The 20,741-nt window shown below is 33.7% G+C and overlaps 1 protein-coding gene across 5 annotated transcripts in view; it reads right to left on the bottom strand.

Moving 5' to 3' along the window:
* The window catches only part of LOC143246327 (netrin receptor UNC5C-like), a 94,175-nt gene that overhangs the window by 17,522 nt on the left and 55,912 nt on the right, over nt 1-20,741 (bottom strand). For 4 of the 5 annotated variants that reach the window (XR_013025916.1, XM_076492863.1, XM_076492865.1 and 1 more), the window contains 7 exons: nt 18,126-18,179; nt 6,244-6,393; nt 3,472-3,693; nt 2,825-2,974; nt 2,250-2,351; nt 676-848; nt 123-359 (listed from right to left, as the gene is read on the bottom strand). Coding sequence is in view for 4 of the 5 variants with exons in the window: in XM_076492863.1 (XP_076348978.1) it covers nt 123-359; nt 676-848; nt 2,250-2,351; nt 2,825-2,974; nt 3,472-3,693; nt 6,244-6,393; nt 18,126-18,179 (1,088 nt within the window). In the remaining variant the exon portion in view is untranslated. The remainder of the gene's footprint in view (nt 1-122; nt 360-675; nt 849-2,249; nt 2,352-2,824; nt 2,975-3,471; nt 3,694-6,243; nt 6,394-18,125; nt 18,180-20,741) is intronic. The other variant, XM_076492864.1, reaches the window with a different exon arrangement.

Here is a 20,741-nt window from a genome sequence, read left to right as displayed (position 1 = left end):
TTCACATATTGTTCGATTAATTTAAAAAGGTATATTTCAATATTTTGTTCTACACGTGTATTTTTATATAATATACGGATGTGCGCACTACTACATAGCATAAATGTTATTAAAGTACAAACCTGTAATGCAGCACTTGTATTTTCCACACAGTACAAACGTATATTATAGTCTATGGAAGAATGCACTGATGGAGCGAAGGCTGCCAATGCAAGATACTTGATAGCTTTTTGGCCTGGTAGTGACTCTCCAACCAATACATAACGAGCCAAGTGATCCGCAACTATATTACAATGTTGTTGCTCCAACTGACAGAAAAGTTCAGTGTTGGCAGTCTCTTGGCCTAAGGTAACAACTTGCTGAAATATCACAGAAACAACGATAAGAGATTGATAAAAGACTGAGGGTTTATAACAAGAAACAAAACGAATAAGCTCACAATAAATCTCGACTAATGACGTAAGTTAATAAGATATAGTGCAATCTTTTCGACCGTTTCGTGGAAGTAAAAAGAGAAAATGTAAAAGAATTAAAATGCAATACGATTCACTTATAACATAGTATATGTAGAAAGCCGAAAATAACTTTAACTACGTCATTACAACATAAATGTCTTTGGAGAACTTAAAACCTAGTGTTTAAAACAGTTTGTTACGATAGTTTAAAAACACCTACCCTCCAGATCAGGTTTTCTTCATCGCGGTTGTTGGTGTCGCTACAATAGACACTGAGATTCCACTTACAAGGGACTAGATTAGCACAGTGTTGAAAGCTGATAACCAATGGTTTTTGTAAACTGATACCTGGCGGCCCAATCTGCACAACTGGACTGAGGACAGTTTGTTTATCTATAAACGTAAAACATATAGCAACAGAACATAGAGTCAAACTTATAGAATATCCACTTTTGAAAAAGAAAATAGTTTATGATGAAAGTTTAAGGTTATTTAACTTCATTTATTATATAATGAAACAAACAAACAGTAAACAGGTTGACTTTCCTTCTCTTTTGACAAAAATAAAATACTATAGTATTTATTCAGGAATTGTTTTTATATAGTCAGTTTTTTTTAGCTCCTTGTAAAAATAAAATCCATTACCGAAATTAAAGGGATTAAAACCTGTTATTCTATATCAAACCTTAAATAAAAAACAGTATATTTTTCAGATTCAGAAGTGTAACAATACGTAAAAAGTCGGTCCGGCATAGCCAGATGGTTAAGGCACTCGACTCATAATCCAAGGGTCGCGGGTTTGAATCCCCATCACACCAAACATACTTGCCCTTTCAGCCGTGTAGGCATTATAATGTGACGGACAATCCCACTATTCGTTGGTAAAAGAGTAGCCCAAGAGTTACCGATGGGGGGGGTGATTATTAGCTGCCTTTCCTGTCGTCTTACACTGCTAAAGTAGGGACGGTCTGTACAGATAGCCCTCGTGTAACTTTGGGCGAAATTTAAAAAACAAACAGAAAAATCTCCATGAACGCAATAAAACGCTTCGTCTCTTGTCAATAATCTGGATATTAGCTTTGATAATGGTTTTACTCCTTCAGAGATTAATTTCATTTTTGGATGGTAGTTCAGGATATTCTAAAGTGGTTTAATTTTATGAACATATATGAATTTTTGACCGATCAACAAAGAAACTTACTAGTTTCAATTCGTTTTTATTTCTTGCTTTATTAAAGTTACTACAGTTCTTGTTGCGGTATAGAAACGTCTGATTAGGAAAGAAAAGAAAATCATCAACAGCCGCGAAACTTAAAAATCTTTTTTGACAGGATAAAAAAAATTGGTTTGTTAGACCTTCCCCCCTTTTTTATTTTCTATATTTTCGTATGCCAGCAATACTAGGAGCGAAGCACGCGTATGCCCGATTCAGTTTTATTATTCAATCACGACCTCTACCAGTCTACCCTCAATTTGAATTTTTTTAAGGCAGGGTTAGAGTGAATTAATATACGAGACCTTGAGCGTGGTCAATCGAAAGCGTTTGACCTCCTGAGTCTGAAACTATAATTGGATCCCAAATCAGTCAAGAGATGACGGAATTTTGAGATAAAAATTTGTACTAGAAAGAACAACTACCAAAACAAAAACTCAGAGCCGTTCTACGAGCCGATACACCACAGCTTAAAAAATAGTTGAAAAAATAAAACAAAAATTCATACTTGTGTGTGTGTGTGTGTGTGTGGGAGCCGTAAGGTAATCTTTATCACTCTTGTGTTCGTCAGTAATCCTCACCTCTTAACTTTGGCCGATCCTTGTCTTCCATTAAGAGAGCCACGTAAATTGTTTCTTTAACTCCTTTCTTAACTGCACCGTTGGGTACACAAACAGATATTCCTGTGGTGCAATATAAAACACAACATATCAACTTGCGACTAAAGTATCCTACGTTTTTGACAAAAATGAAACCAAATATTATTATTTGTAAATTAATTGGGCTAATATGAATAGCTGGTTAACATCTTCTTACAGTTTTTTAGATATGAAATAAACATTATAAAAACAACATAAATATATTTATAGAAGAGGAATATTGATAAATAACAGAAGACATCGATTTTGTTTAATTTGATTCTTTCTAACAATGCCTTTGGAATTCTCTTCTTCGTTTAGGTGTTCAACTCTATATTATATTTTACAAACAATCATAAATAATGATTTTTATGTACGACATCTCTTATTAGTACAAAAACGAATATTTTAAATAGCCTTACAGTACAAAATTTACAAATCCTAATAAATAATGAATTTCTGTATGAAATCTGTTATTATGACAAAAAAAAATTATTCAAATAGCCTTACAGTCTTACCGAAGTGAGGCAGCGACACTCTACCTCCATCTTTTGTGATAACTTTACACGATAAATATTCAGTATGGACACCAGGTGGCAACACTGCAGATGTCGTTGAGTTGTGGATTGAAATTACATTTGAACAATACATCGAACCTGACCGTGATCCTGCATAAACGGGATGAGAAACAAATCTTACATTTGAAGATTACGTTGCAGAAAGCATTCAACGCATTTTTGGCAGCGGCAAATACATTCAATTAAATTCACTAAAGATTAGGGTTATACACAAATCGCAAATTTTGTTTAATAGCTTTCTACAACTTATTTCCTGTTCCTGTGTTATGTTAAGGAAACATTTTGTAAACATACGAAGTCCGATTTCGGCACGAATAAGACGTAATTGCTTGCAAAGTAATTTAATTCTGTATACCTATAAATTATTTCACGTTTTCTTTTTTCAATACTCCAGCTCCTTTAAATAATCCGCTAAAATATACTTTATTTCTATCATTTTTTTTCAAAATAACAATACAGCCTTTGAAGTTACTTATTTTGTTCATTCAACCGGCCATACAAAGTATCGTACGAGTATTTTATCAAGAATATTGTTATTCTTACACTTTATGTATAAAAAACACAAAAAAGCTACTTTGTACCCTTACTTGAAGCTGAAACTGGCGAATCCGTGCAAGGATATTTATTCGTAGAGTTAGGCGAATTGAATCGTTGTATTGCAAAGAACGCTACATTTGGAGCAGAGTTTCGGCCGGTAGTGAGTAGACCTGATTTTTCACTATCATTCAATTCTCTGTGACTTTCATGACGTAACTGTGGAGGTACTCTCGAAATACTTTGCGTCAGGTCGGGTTGGACTGCAACAAGTCCTATTGGATAGTGAAAAATGAATGCCTCACAGAACCAAATAAGAAAAACAAACTGGGAAGAGATGCTTGTTTTTCTTTTCATATAAATTGTTTTATCGAAAAAAAATCTTAAAAATCTACTCTATTTTTCTAAATATTTTAGAATAGTTATAGACACTTGACTAAATTCCGTATCCTTTAATTATTATAAGAATATTTAGGACTTTTTTTACTTCGTTTTTTTCTTAGGTTATATTGTTATTGTTATTTTGAATTAAACACAAAGCTACACAATGGGCTATCTGTGCTCTGCCCATGACGGGTATCGAAACTCAGTTTTTAGCGTTGTAAGTCCGCAGGCATACCGCTAAGCCACTTGGGGTCACTAAGGGTTTAAAACTTAATTTCGAAGACAGGAACATACCCTAATAATTCCATGATATTTTATTCCCTATATCATAATTACGTGTTCCGCTCCGTTAGTTAAACAGTAAAACTTGAGCTCCTAATCATTATGTGACAGAAATGATATGTTAAATGTTCGAGAGTATTGAATTATTACTTGACTGGGTGAAAATATTTTTTTTCACGAGAATCGTACAAATTCAACTCTCCGATATTGTCTTATTTAAGCAGATAATGTAGGGGGTAAAAACACTAGCGTTTTTATTCTATTCATATTAGTTATAATAAGTTTCTTGTAATTTCCGGTCATGTATTAGATACCTTGCGCTTGAAATATCTTTACGGAAACCAAAACTACGTATGTCCATTTAATTTGATGAAAATCATGAGTTAAGCATGTTCAGTCTCCTGGTGACGAACATAATCAATATTAAACTGAATAACTGTAAAATGAAACCTGCTAGAAAGAAGTGTTTGTACAAAAATGAACTTAGATGCATTAATCTATTGCCACCAGATGCTATTTAGGCTTTTTCCTGTAGAACATAATTGAACACATTAATCATTGTAATAATGGCTAACTATAAAATATTAGAATAAAAAGCAACAGCATCTCTTGTAATAAATAATCATCTCTAATATACTGTTTTCCAACGTCAATCTGATAAACCTGAGTTGGTTTATTTCTTCAAAACAACAACGAAGTGAGAAAAAAAGAGAGAGGCAGATTTATATTATTGGATTACACGTTGCTAAACCACCACGGCAATATTTAGCGAGGTAGCTCAATGTTATAAATAAGGATTTTCTTTTTTTGTATTGTTTTGATTCAGAGTGATACCAGTAAAATTATAACTCCTTATAACTCACTTTAATATATATTATGGGTAGTGTTTTGGTAAAAGCCTGCGTTAATAATGTGTATGATAATTGTATTTCTCAACAAAAGTAATTGATTTATTTTTATTCTATTAGATATTATTAACTTACCTTTTTATTGTAAATGAGTGTGAATAGTTAATTTAATATCTAATCATAGCTTTTCCCATACGTTAGATGTTTAACACGACTTGGCTGTCTGTATTCTAACTGTTGAAGTATTATAATTTTGCCTGACATTATAGATGAAAAAAAAAAAAGTAATTGAAACTCTGTAGTCTTTTGGTGCGTCTTCAGTTTACAATGATAAAGCCAGGGACTTGATTCCTTTCGGTGGATACAGCAAATAGCCCGATGTAGCTTTGCTATAACAAAATACACACATAAGAGTGCAAATAAAACCATATTTAAGCTTATGGGCCAGGCGTAGTTAAGTTGGTTGCTAATCAGAAGATCTGAGGCTCGAGCAGAGTGGTGTCCTTAAACAAATTCACATTCAGCTAGGAAGACTGCACTATTACGTCAAGAGTACCTACGTCACTGGTGCTGCCAACTATTTGATCTCTCTCTTGAAGATGGCTACACTTGAGAATTTAGATCTCTGATTTGGCAGTTTAAATCCACGGGACGTATAGACGGTGTTTAGACTAAGTGTCAAATAGTATAAGTTTGCACAGTTAAAAACATTATTCCACACATGACCTGTACTTGATACTTTTTTCAGTCATATTCTCAAGTCAGTTAAAAACGTAAATGGTTATGGATCTTATTAATCTAGAAAATATTTGTGTTCTACAAAACGCTTTAAAATAATCAACAAAAATAGTAAACAATTAACGCGTATTTTGACTGTTGTACAAATTGTAGGATCAAATCTCGCCATATAATAATCTCAATTTATTTAGACGTGTGAAAAATGTGGCATTGAGCTAATTTATTATTTGATATTATACAGCCAAGCAACTGTTTAATAATTAATTTACAATAAGGAAAACGTTATCGAGAAAGTTTTAAGTCAGATAGCTACTGTATGTCTTTCGTGATCTCTGCTAAAACAACAATGGCTTTTACACAGCATGAGTCTTACATCTTAAGTGTTACCTTGTCATAAGTTACCTTCTCTGTAAATACATACGATGTAGTAACTACGCATGCTTGGTTTGATCATTGGTCATTATATTAGCTAAATTCTTTCTTCTTATTGATTAAATGAGTCACCTAACAATAAGTATACGTACACAGAGGACACTAAAGAGTCATAGAAATTTTAATAGAGAAGTAACATACCCGTATTCCTAGTGCTTCGGAAGGAAGATTCTCTGTCTTTGTAACGACGAAGATAAAGCACAATAATTATCAAAATCATCAAAAGCACAGCCAAAGCAACAAAAAGTCCAAAGTATAGAGCGATGCTGGCATTTGTTGTTGCTGGAAAAACTGGAAAGGTCAGGCATACGAATTACGAGTTACACAAAATTACATGAAAAATAATTGTTACAAAATGCAGATAAGAAGAAAAATACATATATCATTGTTACTCATCGGACATCGTATTGGTGCTTCACTTTCGCTTCACTTTCAAGGTCAAAGGCTATTATTTACATGAATTCTGTAACTCTCAAAATGTCAGTTTATTTGTAGATGTAAGTATCCGTAATTTTTATTTCGTACTGCAGTTCCAAAAACCTTAACTCTATACATCTAATAGGAAAATGTTCTATTTTGTCGCACAATACGCTTAGTTTCACATTAGTACAATTTTAGATTTTCACGTAATAAAAGTCTTCCAATACGTTTATTAAGACCTCCATATATAAATATACTTACAACTATGTGAATCAAGATGTGTGTGTATATATATATATATATCTTACGTCACAGTCCAGTAAACATTGTACAACGAAATGTCACGACAAGTGTGTTCGATGATCAATCACTTCACATCGTGGGCGTTCAGATGAAAGTTAGAGACAGAGATAAGTTCGTGAACTGTGTCGATACACCTGTACTTGAGATGATTATTTAACTTATTACTAATTGTGTACCAGAAAGGGTCTTAAATATTTTACAGTGAATCATATTTGTGGACTGTACTTCTGCTTACTCAGAGTTTCAAATATTACCTAAGCTAAGGATATTTTATTTTCACATAGCACATAGTAAGAAATTATAAATAAACCAATACAAAAAAATCTAACAAAGACACACGAGACGCAACTAAACAAATTACTAATAAAAATAAAAAAAGCCAACACAATTTCACAAACACTTAATTCCTACCTACGCAAAACCGACTCACGCACACCACAAATATACGGCATCCCCAAAACTCATAAACCAGATTGTCCATTACGACCTATAATGTCCACATATGAATCGTTCAATTACAATCTTGGTAAATACATAGCATGGGCATTCTCCAAATATGTAACATCAACCAGCTCATTCATCAAAGACTCTTTTAATTTCAAGTCTAATCTAAATCAATTTAATCTAAAGCCTTAATGGCCAGTTTCGATGTTATATCCCTCTTTACAGAAGTTCCAACCACTGAAGCCTGCAAGATAGCTTTAGAACTCTATATCCGAGACCCTAACCCATCTATAGACATTCCCAGCAACCCTCATAGAATTAACCACGATGAAGACAAACTTCATGTTCAACAACCACAACTATATACAAACAAATGGCCTATGCATGGGCAACCCAGTATCACCAGTTCTAGCCAATATTTTTATGACGCAAGTTGAAACACAAGCAGTTAACACAGCATTACATCCACCACTATACTGGTTACAGATATGTAGATGACACAGTTGCAGGATTCAAATCTACAGAATACACACTTAATTTTTCCAATCACGTTAACTCTATACATCCTACCATTAACTTCACATGTGAACAAGAAGGAAGCAATCAAATATCACTTCTTAACCTCAAAATTACAAGAACCGACACACAATTTAAAACAAAAATCCAGCGAAAAATCACCCATACGGGATTATACATTCCTTGAAACTCAGCACATGAAACAAAACAAAAACTCAACATACCAAGAAACAAAATAAACACAGCCATAAAACTATGCTCCCCAGATAAAATTAACGATGAATTAGACAAAATAAAACAATACTTCATCACCATCAGTAAGTTTCCTCCACAAACCGTAGAAAACATTATACGCACACACTTAGACAGAAAGCAAAATCAACCGACAAGAGTAAATATATCTCACGAATAAAAAAATCACGAAACCATATACTACTGCAAACCATATATTCCCGACATCAGCAGAAAAATAACCAACGCTTGGCAAAAACTAGTAACAAAATATGACATTCCAGTTAAATTTATTCAAAAACGAGGCACAAAACTGTAAAAACTACACTGACAAACACCACACCAATTTTATTTATAAAATACAATGTGATATCTGCCACGACTTCTATATTGGAGAAACAAGTAGAAAAATGGAAACCAGTTTCAAAGAACATAAAAAGTCACCTTCACACGTTTTCGAACACTGCAAGTCAAATAAACACAACATAACCATATACTAATTAAAGAAACAAACATAAACAAACGCAATATTAAAGAAGCCTTACTTATACAACAACTCAAGCCCAAAATAAACCAATACAAAGAAACACCTTTATACCTATATTAAAAATGATATAATAAATAATAATAATAAAATAAATTATATAAAATTATATATTCAAACATCTACGTACGCCCTCTACATTTCGACACTTAGTTACACAACCCCTTTCAAACATGTGGTCAGCTTCCGGTCAGTTACCTCTTTCTTTCTTTGTGAGGAAGGTCGAAACGTTGTAGGCTTCTTTACGTAAAAAAATCTTTCAAACTCAAACGAGCCGTTTATACATATATAAAGTTTAACCGAGGTGTTTCGTGGTGTGGAAGGAGGAGTAGCCTTTGTAGATATTTACGGTTTTTAAAGCCTTTCTCTTGTAGATGCCGTCTTATTGTTCTAGGACTGCATTCTGCGTCCGTAAGGGCCTTAATCTGGTTCGACGATCGGCTGGTGTCTTGCCGTACAACCCGTCGAATCCTTCTACTCAACGCCGGCGAAATTTTCTTGGGCCGACCACTTGAAATTCTCGTTCCGTATCTCTCAAGGTCTTTTAAGAAATTTGCAACAGCAGTTTTACTACTCCCAATCTTACGAGCGATGGCACGTTCAGAGATACCTTGCTTTTGCAGCACCCTCCCGCTAGTACAGCAGTTAAGTCGACGGACTTACAACGCTAAAATCAGAGGTTCGATTCACCTCGGTGGGCTCAGCAGATAGCCCGATGTGGCTTTGCTATAAGAAAAACATACATACATGCTTTTGCAGCACGACAATTCTGCCACGTTCAAACTGTCAACTTTTTAGCCTTTGCCATGTTTTTACCCAATGTAACACAGAAGATGTCAGTGGGAGATGTTGACAACGCTAATGCTTGAACACAAATGACTAAATTTCGTTACGTGTTAACCGATTAACGCTTCGTTTCAGTATGGTCTTAAACTTTCGACCATCTAGTATTTTGGCTAATTTCATAGTGTTCACTTTTTCCCAATTAAATGCTAAAAAGTTTTTTTATTTTTATTTTCTCTTTTCTTATTTTCATCTTTCGAAGCTCTACTCAAATGAGTGGTTGAGTCTAACAACGCAAAATGGATATTTTTTCTTTATGTATGTGTGTGTGTAGTCCTCATGTGCTTCTTGCAAATTATTATTTACTAGTTTTTTTTAACGTATTTTATTAGAAACAGTTACATTAATAAATTATTTTCATTTAGTCATTAAGTGGCGAAAACAATGAGAAAGTTTAAAAATTAACCACTAATATTACGCGGTAATTGATCCGGTAATTACAGCACAGTTACACATACATACACATATTTTTCTTAACATATAATTCTTGTTAATGCCCGGCATGGCCAAGTGTGTTAAGGCGTTCGACTCGTAATCCGAGGTACGCGGGTTCGAATCTCGGTCGTACCAAACATGTTCGTTTTATCAGCCGTTGGGATCGTTATAATGTGACAGTCAATCCCATTATTCGTTGTTAAAAGAGTAGCCCAACAGTTGGCAGTGAGTGGTGATGACTAGCTGCTTTCACTCTTGTCTTACACTGCTAAATTAGGGACGGCTAGCTCAGATAGCCCTCGAGTAGCTTTGCGCAAAATTAAAAAAACACACCAAAAAAACTTAGTAATTACATTACCAACTTAATAAGATTATTATCTATAGTAAGACCAAGTCGGGCAGAACCACAATCAAGGATTCTAAATTGCACTCATTAAAGTTAGGTGTTGTTTTGTCCTTAACGTTAAACTTAAGTAATATTTAATAATTACACCTATACCAAAAAGGGGGAAAAACAAGCAGTTTGAATAAATTCACATACATTCAGCTAGTAAAACATAATTAGGCCTAATGAGCTGGTCAGTTAACAATGGAAGCTCTAGTTATTTTAGCAAAGGATGTATACAAAAACTCATCTCGGAAGCTTACCCTTATCCAGTCACTATCAGTTAAATCCTATCTTATTTGTATTATTTCAAATAATATACTACGCCCTATAGATTAAGGCTTAATGGATAACTCAGTTAGTCTGTGTACTTAAATATATATCTAAGGTGATGCAAAAAGCTATTTCAGTGTTATTTTATATTGTTATAGGATATGATTTTCTCTGATATCGATTAAACAGAAAAAAAGAAAGCATTTCACTTTCAACATATAACCAGCCAAAGTTCCGGAAAAAAACTAATATTTATTAAAAACAGAGAAAATGACGTAACTGGGCTTGATGATAAAAGTCATGAAAATATGTTGAGTTAAACAAAGAAACGTAGCTCAAATAATTGCGTATTTCAAATATTAGATTATTGAAACAACTCTGCGCAAGGTATTTGTTCTCTCAAAATGAATATGAAAGAAGTTATGGCTATTTTATGTGAATAAACGATGTACATATAATTAGCTATTTCACTAAATACAAAGCAAAAAAACAAACAAACAACTTTCAAAAGCGTTTGGCCTGGCATGGCCAAGCGCGTAAGGCGTGCGACTCGTAATCCAAGGGTCGCGGGTTCGCGCCCGCGTCGCGCCAAACATGCTCGCCCTCCCAGCCGTGGGGGCGTTATAATGTGACGGTCAATCCCACCATTCGTTGGTAAAAGAGTAGCCCAAGAGTTGGCGATGGGTGGTGATGACTAGCTGCTTTCACTCTTGTCTTACACTGCTAAATTAGGGACGGCTAGCACAGATAGCCCTCGAGTGGCTTTGTGCAAAAAACAAATCAAATACGTTTAGTCAGCGAAGAAGATACTATAACACTACGTAATACAAATTTTGTTCATGCATAGTATGTGTTATTTCTTAATTGCTTATGTTGTAAAAGTACAAAAAACGGCCATTATTCTCTTCAAACTTTGCTTTTGTGACCTGAATAATGAAATTTATAAATTAATCTATTTTCTATGTAAAAACGGGCAAATTTGCACATTTTCATTTGCATAAGGTCTGAATAAAACAACATATGAATTAAGATTTACATTTATTTATACTAAAGTTATACAAAAATGTTTAGAAGTGAGTAATTTTTCGAGATTTGCGACTCTAATGTAAATCACTTTCACGTATCAGCCCCCAGATAGTCTCCCATCATGTTTTCGTTATACGCTCCCAAGTCACAAAAGCAAAGTTTCAAGAAAAAATAGATCTTTTTCATTTACTTCAGGTAAAAGCAATTGGGAAATAACATTTTCTGCCCAGCAACAAGAAACAGTAAAAATTTTCTTATATAGTGTTACATTGGCTAAACGAGTATAAATTTCTGAGGCACTTTAATAGGTATATAAAATAAACACGAGATATTATTAGGATTATTCCTGAAAATATCATCAACAAAAATAATATCCAACTAACGAAACGCTGCATTGTAATATTTATCAGTAGAAACGCAAGAAAAATAATTTAATTAGCCGAACTGGATGCCAGGTTGATTTTTGGTTTTTCTCTACGAAAATGACTTGTTTTGATTGGAAGTTAACATGACCATAAGAATACTGCTATGAACAATGTCAACAAATCACCACTGTAATTAAACATTAATCCACGCTAAAAAGGCAGCCCCTATTCAAGAGAAAATTATACTTCTGTTGCTAAGCCTTCGTTGCCTCAGAATATACTGAAGTCTGGATGCATAAAGGTTCCCAATTGGGGTTAAATGTGTCGTTCACCACTTTAGAACTTATATACGAAAATCATACGTGAAAGATTGTTTAATCTCCTTACAAATGTGGATGGCTCCCAGCTGGACATCAGAGTTCTAGAATTAAGGTTAACCTTGGGACTTATAGTATCTAGGTCGATTTATTTGATCAGCAAACGTTTTCTAAACAGGGTTGTGTTTCGTTATGAAAAGTGGGTGCTGATTTACTCCAGAAGAGAGATACATAAACATAAGTTAAAAACAGATAATCTGGGGATACTAACTGAAAACTTTTTTCGTATTTAAGTACTTTATCATGCATAGTCAGTAACAGTTAATAGGATTCTGATATATGCCCTTAAGTTTGAAGTACCACACTTGTATTTATAAATAATGTGTTAGCAGCGATAAAAGTAACTGGTCACCTCAGACAATGACTGGCAAGCTGTGTTTATACGCAAGCACACAACTGAAACTTCACAGGTTTAAGAATTCAAATTCAAAGTCTAAAGGGTCAATGCAAAACGTCAAGAATAATCTTAAAACTGGCATTTAGAAATATATGTTCGATAAACTAGCACATTTCTTTGTTTCGAATTTCTGGCAGAGCTATATGAGAGTTATCTGCGCTAGGTGTCTCTAATTGGCGGTGTCGCACTAGAGGGAAGGGAGCTAGTCATCACCACCTACCGCCAACTCTTGGACTACTATTTTACCAACAAATAGTTGGATTGACCGAAAACATGCGACTGAAAGGGCAAGCATGTTTGGTGTAACGGGGATTCGAACTTACGACCTTCAGATTACGAGTCGACCACTTCTAACCACTTTGCCGAGTGAGGGCTTTACTTTACTGATTTATAAAATCAGATTTCTAACCAGCAGTGTAAGAGATGACTTCAGATATCGATTTTGTTTTATTAAAGTCTAAGTTTTTAAAACCAAAGTTTCAAGTTTTGAAATTCTTTATTTACCGTTAAACATGCTATAGATACTCAGTGAACAAACTATAATATGTCATATTTCATCATGATATAATGATAAAACATTTAGCCGTTCATTTATTCTTTGTATTTTTACTGAATTACCCAATGAACAGAACAAAAATATGCAAAAAGGAAAATATAAATGAGAACTTTTGATTTATAGTTTTAACTCAGTTGAGGTAAAAATAATGCCATTGTATCTTGGAAGATTGAATTACATGCATTAGGATCAGGAACCCTACAAACGCCCTCTGTCTGTACTTTTTTCTCCTTCCAAAACATCATTTGCAATGTACTTGAAAACACACATTAGTGCGAATAAATTAGTGCACTTTTAAACTTAAAATTTTGTATAATATATATGAATCAACAAGGAATTAGCTTGGAAAAAATGGCCATTTATATTCTATTTTTTATGTAAGCGATGCTTGGATTCTTTTCTTATGAAATCTTGATGCTTGTAATGAAACACAAAATCATAATTGACCAAAGAGATGTGAAAATGTATGTACATAGTTTCTTAGATCCTGGATATTATAAAACCTTCATCAGTATTTCAGCAATCACCAGTCATTTTTTTAACAACTGATAAGATTACACCATGCAAATTTGTTTTTACATTTTCTTGTTCCTGGGCAGAAAGTGTTATTTTCCAATTGCTCATGCCTAAAGTAAATGGAAAAGGCCTATTTTTCTCTTAAAACTTTGTTTTTGTGACCTGAGTAATGAAGTTTTCAAATTTACCCATTTTCCAGAACATTACAGGTAGACTTGGTGACTTGCTGAGTAGCTGATAGAGAATTTGCTCGAACTTACAAGAATTTTCAAGAACTTTCTAGAATATTATAGAACTTACGAGAATTTTCAAGAAACTTTTAGGATTTTCTAGAACTTTCCATAGTAATATATATGCGAAAGCTCACCACTCACCACTTCAGTTTAGTTCTAGCTTACTAAGTGAACACATAGACCTATCTGATTTTATCAGAGATGGTATCAAGAAGCTGCAAGCATTCTCCAGACGCATTCTGCTAGGTATGTATTGATAATTTAAAATTATCAACGATTAAAATTTATCAAGACAAGAGCAAAAAAGTACTCTGTGACAGCATCTACTAAAATGTGTGACGCTTACAAGGCATATTTTGGCATGCCTGTCGGTGATCAAGACAAACACTCATTTTGCCTGTGAGCACTGCAAAAAAATAATTCTAGAAGGTAAGACGGACAATTTTTCCTTGCTTGAATAGCAAGTTTTTATTATAAAAATTTTAGACCTTTTAAAGTTTAAATACTGTCATGTGAAAAAGTTAGGACACCCTATGAAAGCCTGTGTATTTTTGTAACATTTTTGGATATACAGATATTTAATCTCAATTCTAACAATACTAAGAGATTATAGGAATATAACTAAACAATAAAAACTAAAGAAAATACTTTTCAAGATCTTCTGTAAATGTAATTCTACAACTAACTGAGGAAAAGGTCAGGACACCCTACCCTCTAATAGCTGGTATTACACCCTTTGGCTGAAATAACTGCAGTGAGACGCTTCTTGTAGCAATCTACCTGTCTCTGACATCGGTCTGAAGAAAGTTTGCCCCACTCCTCAATGCAGAATTCTTTCAGCTATGAGATGTTTGAAGGGTTTCTTGCATGTACAGCCCCATTCAAGTCACCCTACAGCATCTCAATGGGATTAAGATCTGGGCTTTGACTCGGCCATTCCAGGACTCTCCATTTCTTGATTCACCTGTGTGTGAGTTGAGCCATTTTAAGTGGGAATAAACGTGGAGGTGTCCTAACTTTTTTCTCAGTTATAATATGCATTTTTGTAGAATTACATTTACAGAAAATCTTGAAAAGTATTTTCTTCAGTTTTTATTGTTTAGTTATATTCCTATAATCTCTTAGTATTGTTAGAATTGAGATTAAATATCTGTATATCCAAAAATGTTACAAAAATACACAGGCTTTCATAGGGTGTCTTAACTTTTTCACATGACTATATCTTTCGGTGTACCTCAAAGAGAAATACAACAGCGTTAAGACCTTGAAGTATGATGAGTATGGCTGGGAAATTATCGGAGACTTCAAAATGGTGACATTCCTGATGGGTCTTCAAGGAGGCTTTACCAAGTTTCACTGTTATCTTTGCTTTTGGGACAGCAGGAACACCACAGCGCACTACAACAGGAAGCACTGGCCACAACGGACCGAGTTCTCTGTGGGGAGACACAATGTCAAGTGTGAGCCACTAATGGACCTGAAAAAGATGTTGTTCCCACGATTGTACGTAAAATTGGGTCTTATGAAACAATTTATCACAGCACTTGATAAGGATTCTGCAGTCTTTAAGTACCTTCGAGACTTCTTTCATAAGCTGTCTGAAGCAGAGGTCAAAGCTGGTGTCTTCGTTGGACCACAAATAAAAAGATCCTGGAGTTCACAAAATTCCCCAAGAAGCTCAGTAGGAAGGAAGAACAAGCTTGGGGCAGCTTTGTCGCAGTGGTTCGGGGCTTCTTGGGCAATCACAAGGCCGAAAAGTATGTGGAACTGGTTGAGGCTCTGGTGAAGAACTACGGCAAAAGAGACTGCAGGATGTCCCTGAAAGTCCATATCCTTGACGCTCATCTTGATAAATTCAAAGAAAATATAGGAGCATACTCAGAGGAGCAAGGCGAAAGCTTCCACCAAGATATACTGGATTTTGAACGCTGCAACTAAGGAGCGTATGACGAAAACATGATGGGAAACAAAATTTGGGGGCTGATACGTGAAAGTGACTTGCATTACAGTCGCAAATCTCGAAAAACTTTTCACTTATAAACATTTTTGTATAACTTTAGTATAAATACATGTAAATCTTTTTTTTCGAATATATTTTAACCACGATCCTAAAACGTTTTTACATAAATGACTAAAATGTCATTTTTAACCGTTCAATATCTAGCCTCAGTTGAGATTTAATTTCTAGTCCATCATCACTTTTAAAAGCAAGATGTTATGTTATTTTGAATTTCGCGCAAAGCTACTCAAGGGCTATCGGTGTTCGCCGTCCTTAATTTAGGAGTGTAAGACTAGAGGGAAGGCAGATAGTCATCACCACCCACCGCCAACTCTTTGGCTACTCTTTTACCAACGAATAGTAAGACTGACCGTCACATTATAACGCCCTCACGGCTGAAAGGGCGAGGATGTTTGGTGCGACCGGGATTCGAACTCCCGACCCTCGAATTACGAGTCGAAAGCCTTTACCCACTTGGCCATGCCGGACCTTAAAAGCAAGATAACCATAGCTCATACATAGTTGCTCGCCATTATTCCAACGATTATTATGTAGGTGAATTTGTCGGATCTACTAGCAGACTGTTATTCTTAAATACCGAATGATTTTGTTGTCTTGATAATAAAAGCCTGCCAACTATTAAATAAAATAGTTACATTAAAGATATAAGAATGCTAACAATGTTATTAGCTACTGATTTCAGGATTAAGCAGGTATGTGGGTTAGTTAGTCAGTGATCGTCTTAAAAAGTTATAACATTTTACCTATCGAGTGACAAAATGAACATAAACATAATTAGTTACAGTACACAGTAAATAAAAACTTCTTGCATAAAATGTCACTAAACTGTTGTTAAGGAAAACATTTGATATTCTTAAATAAATTTCATTCAATCCATTCAGAGCCTTAAAAAAACTATTTAATTACAGTGAATAATACTAATATTACTTTGAGATTTTTGCATCGTGTATTCATATTACACTAAACTGGGGTAATAAAATTTTCATAAAAATTTTTCAATATCTACGTCATAATATTTGTTTTATTTTAGTGTAAAACTATGTCCGAACAGAAATTTAATCTCGAATTCTTATGCTAGAAGCCTCCAAGCTTAGCGATGAGTCACTGGGGGATATCATCATAAAATTATAATAAAAGTTGAAATAAATTATAGGTAGTTTTATCAACGTAGAGGAAATTTGAAAAAGCGCAATCACGCCCACCCACACACATATATATCCAACCATAATAAGAGCTGAAATAAATTATAGATAGGTTATAAACGGATTTCTAAATACATAAGCACACACACATACATACATAACATATATCTATATATACATTCAACAATAATAAAAAGTGAAATAAATTCGGGTAGTTTTATCAACGGAGAGAATAATTGTGAAAGTACAAACACACACATACGTAAATCCACCTGCAATACAAAGCGGAATAAATTAAGGGTGGTTTTATTAATAGAAAGGAGATTTGTGAAAGCACAAACACACACCCACATAAATATGTATAGTTGTAGCCAATCATTTGAATCGAGTGTATTAGCAATGTTTGAACATCAATATCAGTTCAATACCGAGAAAAAAGAAGTTTAATGAAATCATACAAAAACAGTAATTGTTAGAAGTAAGAATGGCATAGAACTCGTTTTGGTTTTATCTTTATAAATGATAATTATATTTCTATATGAAGCAAAGTAGAAAAAAAAATAGTTTGAAGTTTATATTTCGCATTCACTTTAATGTGATTTCTGTATTCTCTTGCGACGTCTTAGACCGGATATGTTTTTTATCCCTCAAAGAACCGGACTAAGTTTCCATATTCCTTTCTAGAGATGATTTTCTTGTGATGATCGTGAGACAAGTGAAGGACAGTTGACGTCACAACTGTCTGTATACCGTTAGCAACGATGTAGAAATACGGCTGGAGCTCCTGTACACCATTGTGGGACAGATACAAACTTAATAAATCTTACATGACACTTTCATTATTAGTATGTGACACATTTCATTGTCGAATAGAAATATTTCACATCAATACAAATCACAAGAAAGTGTTTGTATTGACTTACAAAAGAAGTGCTATAACAGAAAAGCTTGTAGAAGAAAAGTAAAAAATCTAAAACATAACAATAATTTCACTTACCTTCTCTGCTGCGGCTCTGACCGTATGACCTAAGATTTTCCGACTCTCGACCAACTGATAAAAACAGAAATATAATACAAGTGAATTATGATTTAGGTTTGTCATAAAATCCTGTTACAATATTTTTTCGGCAACAGGGCTGTAGGCTTTTATTTACAACATTAAAACTATTCCACTAGTTATGTAGGTGTATCTATTAAACATCAGCAGGAACGCAGTAATATTATTATTAATGTTTCCTTTTGGTTACATGAAATTCTAAATACGAAACCAAACTTTACATATTTTGAAACTTAAGCTTGTGTATATATGAATACATCATTTCATTTCAGTTTCAACAGAACGTGGAACTCAAGATACAGAAGTGAGCAATATTTAAGACAGTTGTTGACGGTTTGGGTTTCTAGAGTTACAAAGATAAGGACATCGTAATCTAGAGTTACAAAGATAAGGAAATTGTAAACTTTACAAAATATGATTCCGCCCATAAGTCAGGCAGAAAATGAATCACGTCGTGATCCTGGTTACTGAAGGCTAAGTTACAAGATTAACAGAAATACGAGAAGCCTCACGCCATTGTGATGCCGTCTACTGATATTGTTTAACATTTTTGTTTTATCCTGTTTGAGGAACTAATACACGACGTTTCAAGTATTCAAAACGTAAATAATTAATAAATTTACTAAATATGTTTCTTTAATAAATTATCTGAGTTCGTGAATATACACATAACTCGTCTGTTTAAAGTCCTAATTCTGAATTATTAATTTTTTTCTTTTAACTAACATTTTAATTTATAGATAGATGGTAGTAGTACCTTGTGCCACAGTTTAATCTGTTTATATTAGAGTAATTAACTTTCAACTGTGCCTCGGATTTTCAAAGACTCTAAACTAGCATTTTATTTTAAGACTTAACGTTTTAACAGTTTAGTTAGGTAAGAATTAAAGATTAACTGTCGTAGCATTTAATGTGTTAATTTGACACCATAATATCAAATGTGTGAACATGTAATCTCTAATGAACGTTTTAATCGAGAAGATACGTGTCATGTGTTTCTAGATGATTTTTTTTCGTGTCCTAGACCCAAACCCTCATGTAGGCTAACAGGCAGCTTGGATAACATCATAGTTCCTAAAGTTGTTATTAATTGAGATCATTATTAATGGTTTATTTCTAAAAACGTCTCTAGCTCAATTTCTATATATTCACTTTAAGATTTTAAGAGACTGAATATTAATCTATAACTTTTAAAAATTTCTTCAGTAAATGGTTGTATTAGGTACCATTAGATCTTAGAGGTTTTAGTTTCAAGTTCTGGTTTTCTTAAGTACTGTTTTTCTACAAATCTATTCTAGTTAATATTATAATTATTAAGCACCATTAGACTCATTGAAAGTTTTAAGTTTCCTTAAACAATCTTCTTCTACAAATCTAGTCTAGTCAAAATCATAATTGTTATATCTGATCATGTTTTGAAGATGAGGATATTCATAGGATCCTAGGTTTTGATTTAAATGGAGTGGAATGCAGGAAGTACAAAATATGTCTAAAATGGACTAAATATATTTACATGATATAAGAAGTTGATAATTATGCATTGTAGTACATGGTATGCTGGTATTGCTTATTACTTATTTATTGTTGTAATTTAAATGCTCATTGTGTTGTTCTTAAGGTAAATATTTGTATTATTATTACTTGTAACTGTGTGCTACAAGTGTGTCGAAAAGGTTATAGCGTTTGTGACTGACATGGTTATCATCTTTCTGAAAATAATAAAACTATGGAAAATATTAAAGTCAATTTCTTCAAGATTTATACGTTTACATATAAATATATATATACATTGGCGTGTTTGTTAAAAAGATCAAGAAATATTGAACAGTGACTGAAATTTGAAAAATATTTTGTGAGAGAATCAAAGTGACTCAGTTCTTAGTGAGACAGCTGTTGTCACTAAGAACAGACAGTGTAAGTTAGTTCACATCAAATGAGAGAGAAAGTAGGCTTGATGGGAATTGCAACTATATAGATATAAATTATTTGTCTTAATTTCCCGAAGAAAGAAATTCAACAAATTTTAAGAATTGTGGACCTGCACAAGTAAGCTTTTTGCAATTCAAATAGTTGGATATCTTATCGTACGATAATGGAACTCTTGGTTGTATGATTCTGGAAAAACTTTTTATTACGCGATATGCAATCCCCTAATTCCCGAAATTTTTGTCCCGTGTACATGTAGATTTACAATAGAGAACACGATTTTCCCGTTTTGCTTCAGTTTCCCGTTCACGGATAACTTTATTTTTCTCCATTCAAATATTATAAATGTTGTAATTTAAATATTCGCTAGATGGAGGTGCGGGATATTAAGATAGGCCAAAAAGAAATTTTTAAAATCATCATCATACAATAATGGAGCTCTTGCTTGTTTGTATGATACTGGAAAAACATTTTTATTACGCAATGTGCAACCCCCAACTTCGTAAAAATTTTACCCTTTGTGCATGTAGGTTTGCAATAGGGGTAACGATTTTCCCGTTTCGCCTCCGTTTCTCGTCACGAAGGATTTTATTTTTTTCTATTCGAACGTACAGAAAAAAATTTGGCAGC

This window comes from Tachypleus tridentatus, chromosome 3 (genome assembly GCF_004210375.1).
Source record: "Tachypleus tridentatus isolate NWPU-2018 chromosome 3, ASM421037v1, whole genome shotgun sequence".
NCBI classification, from domain to species: Eukaryota; Metazoa; Arthropoda; class Merostomata; order Xiphosura; family Limulidae; genus Tachypleus; species Tachypleus tridentatus.
This window is presented reverse-complemented; position numbering and strand designations above follow the sequence as displayed.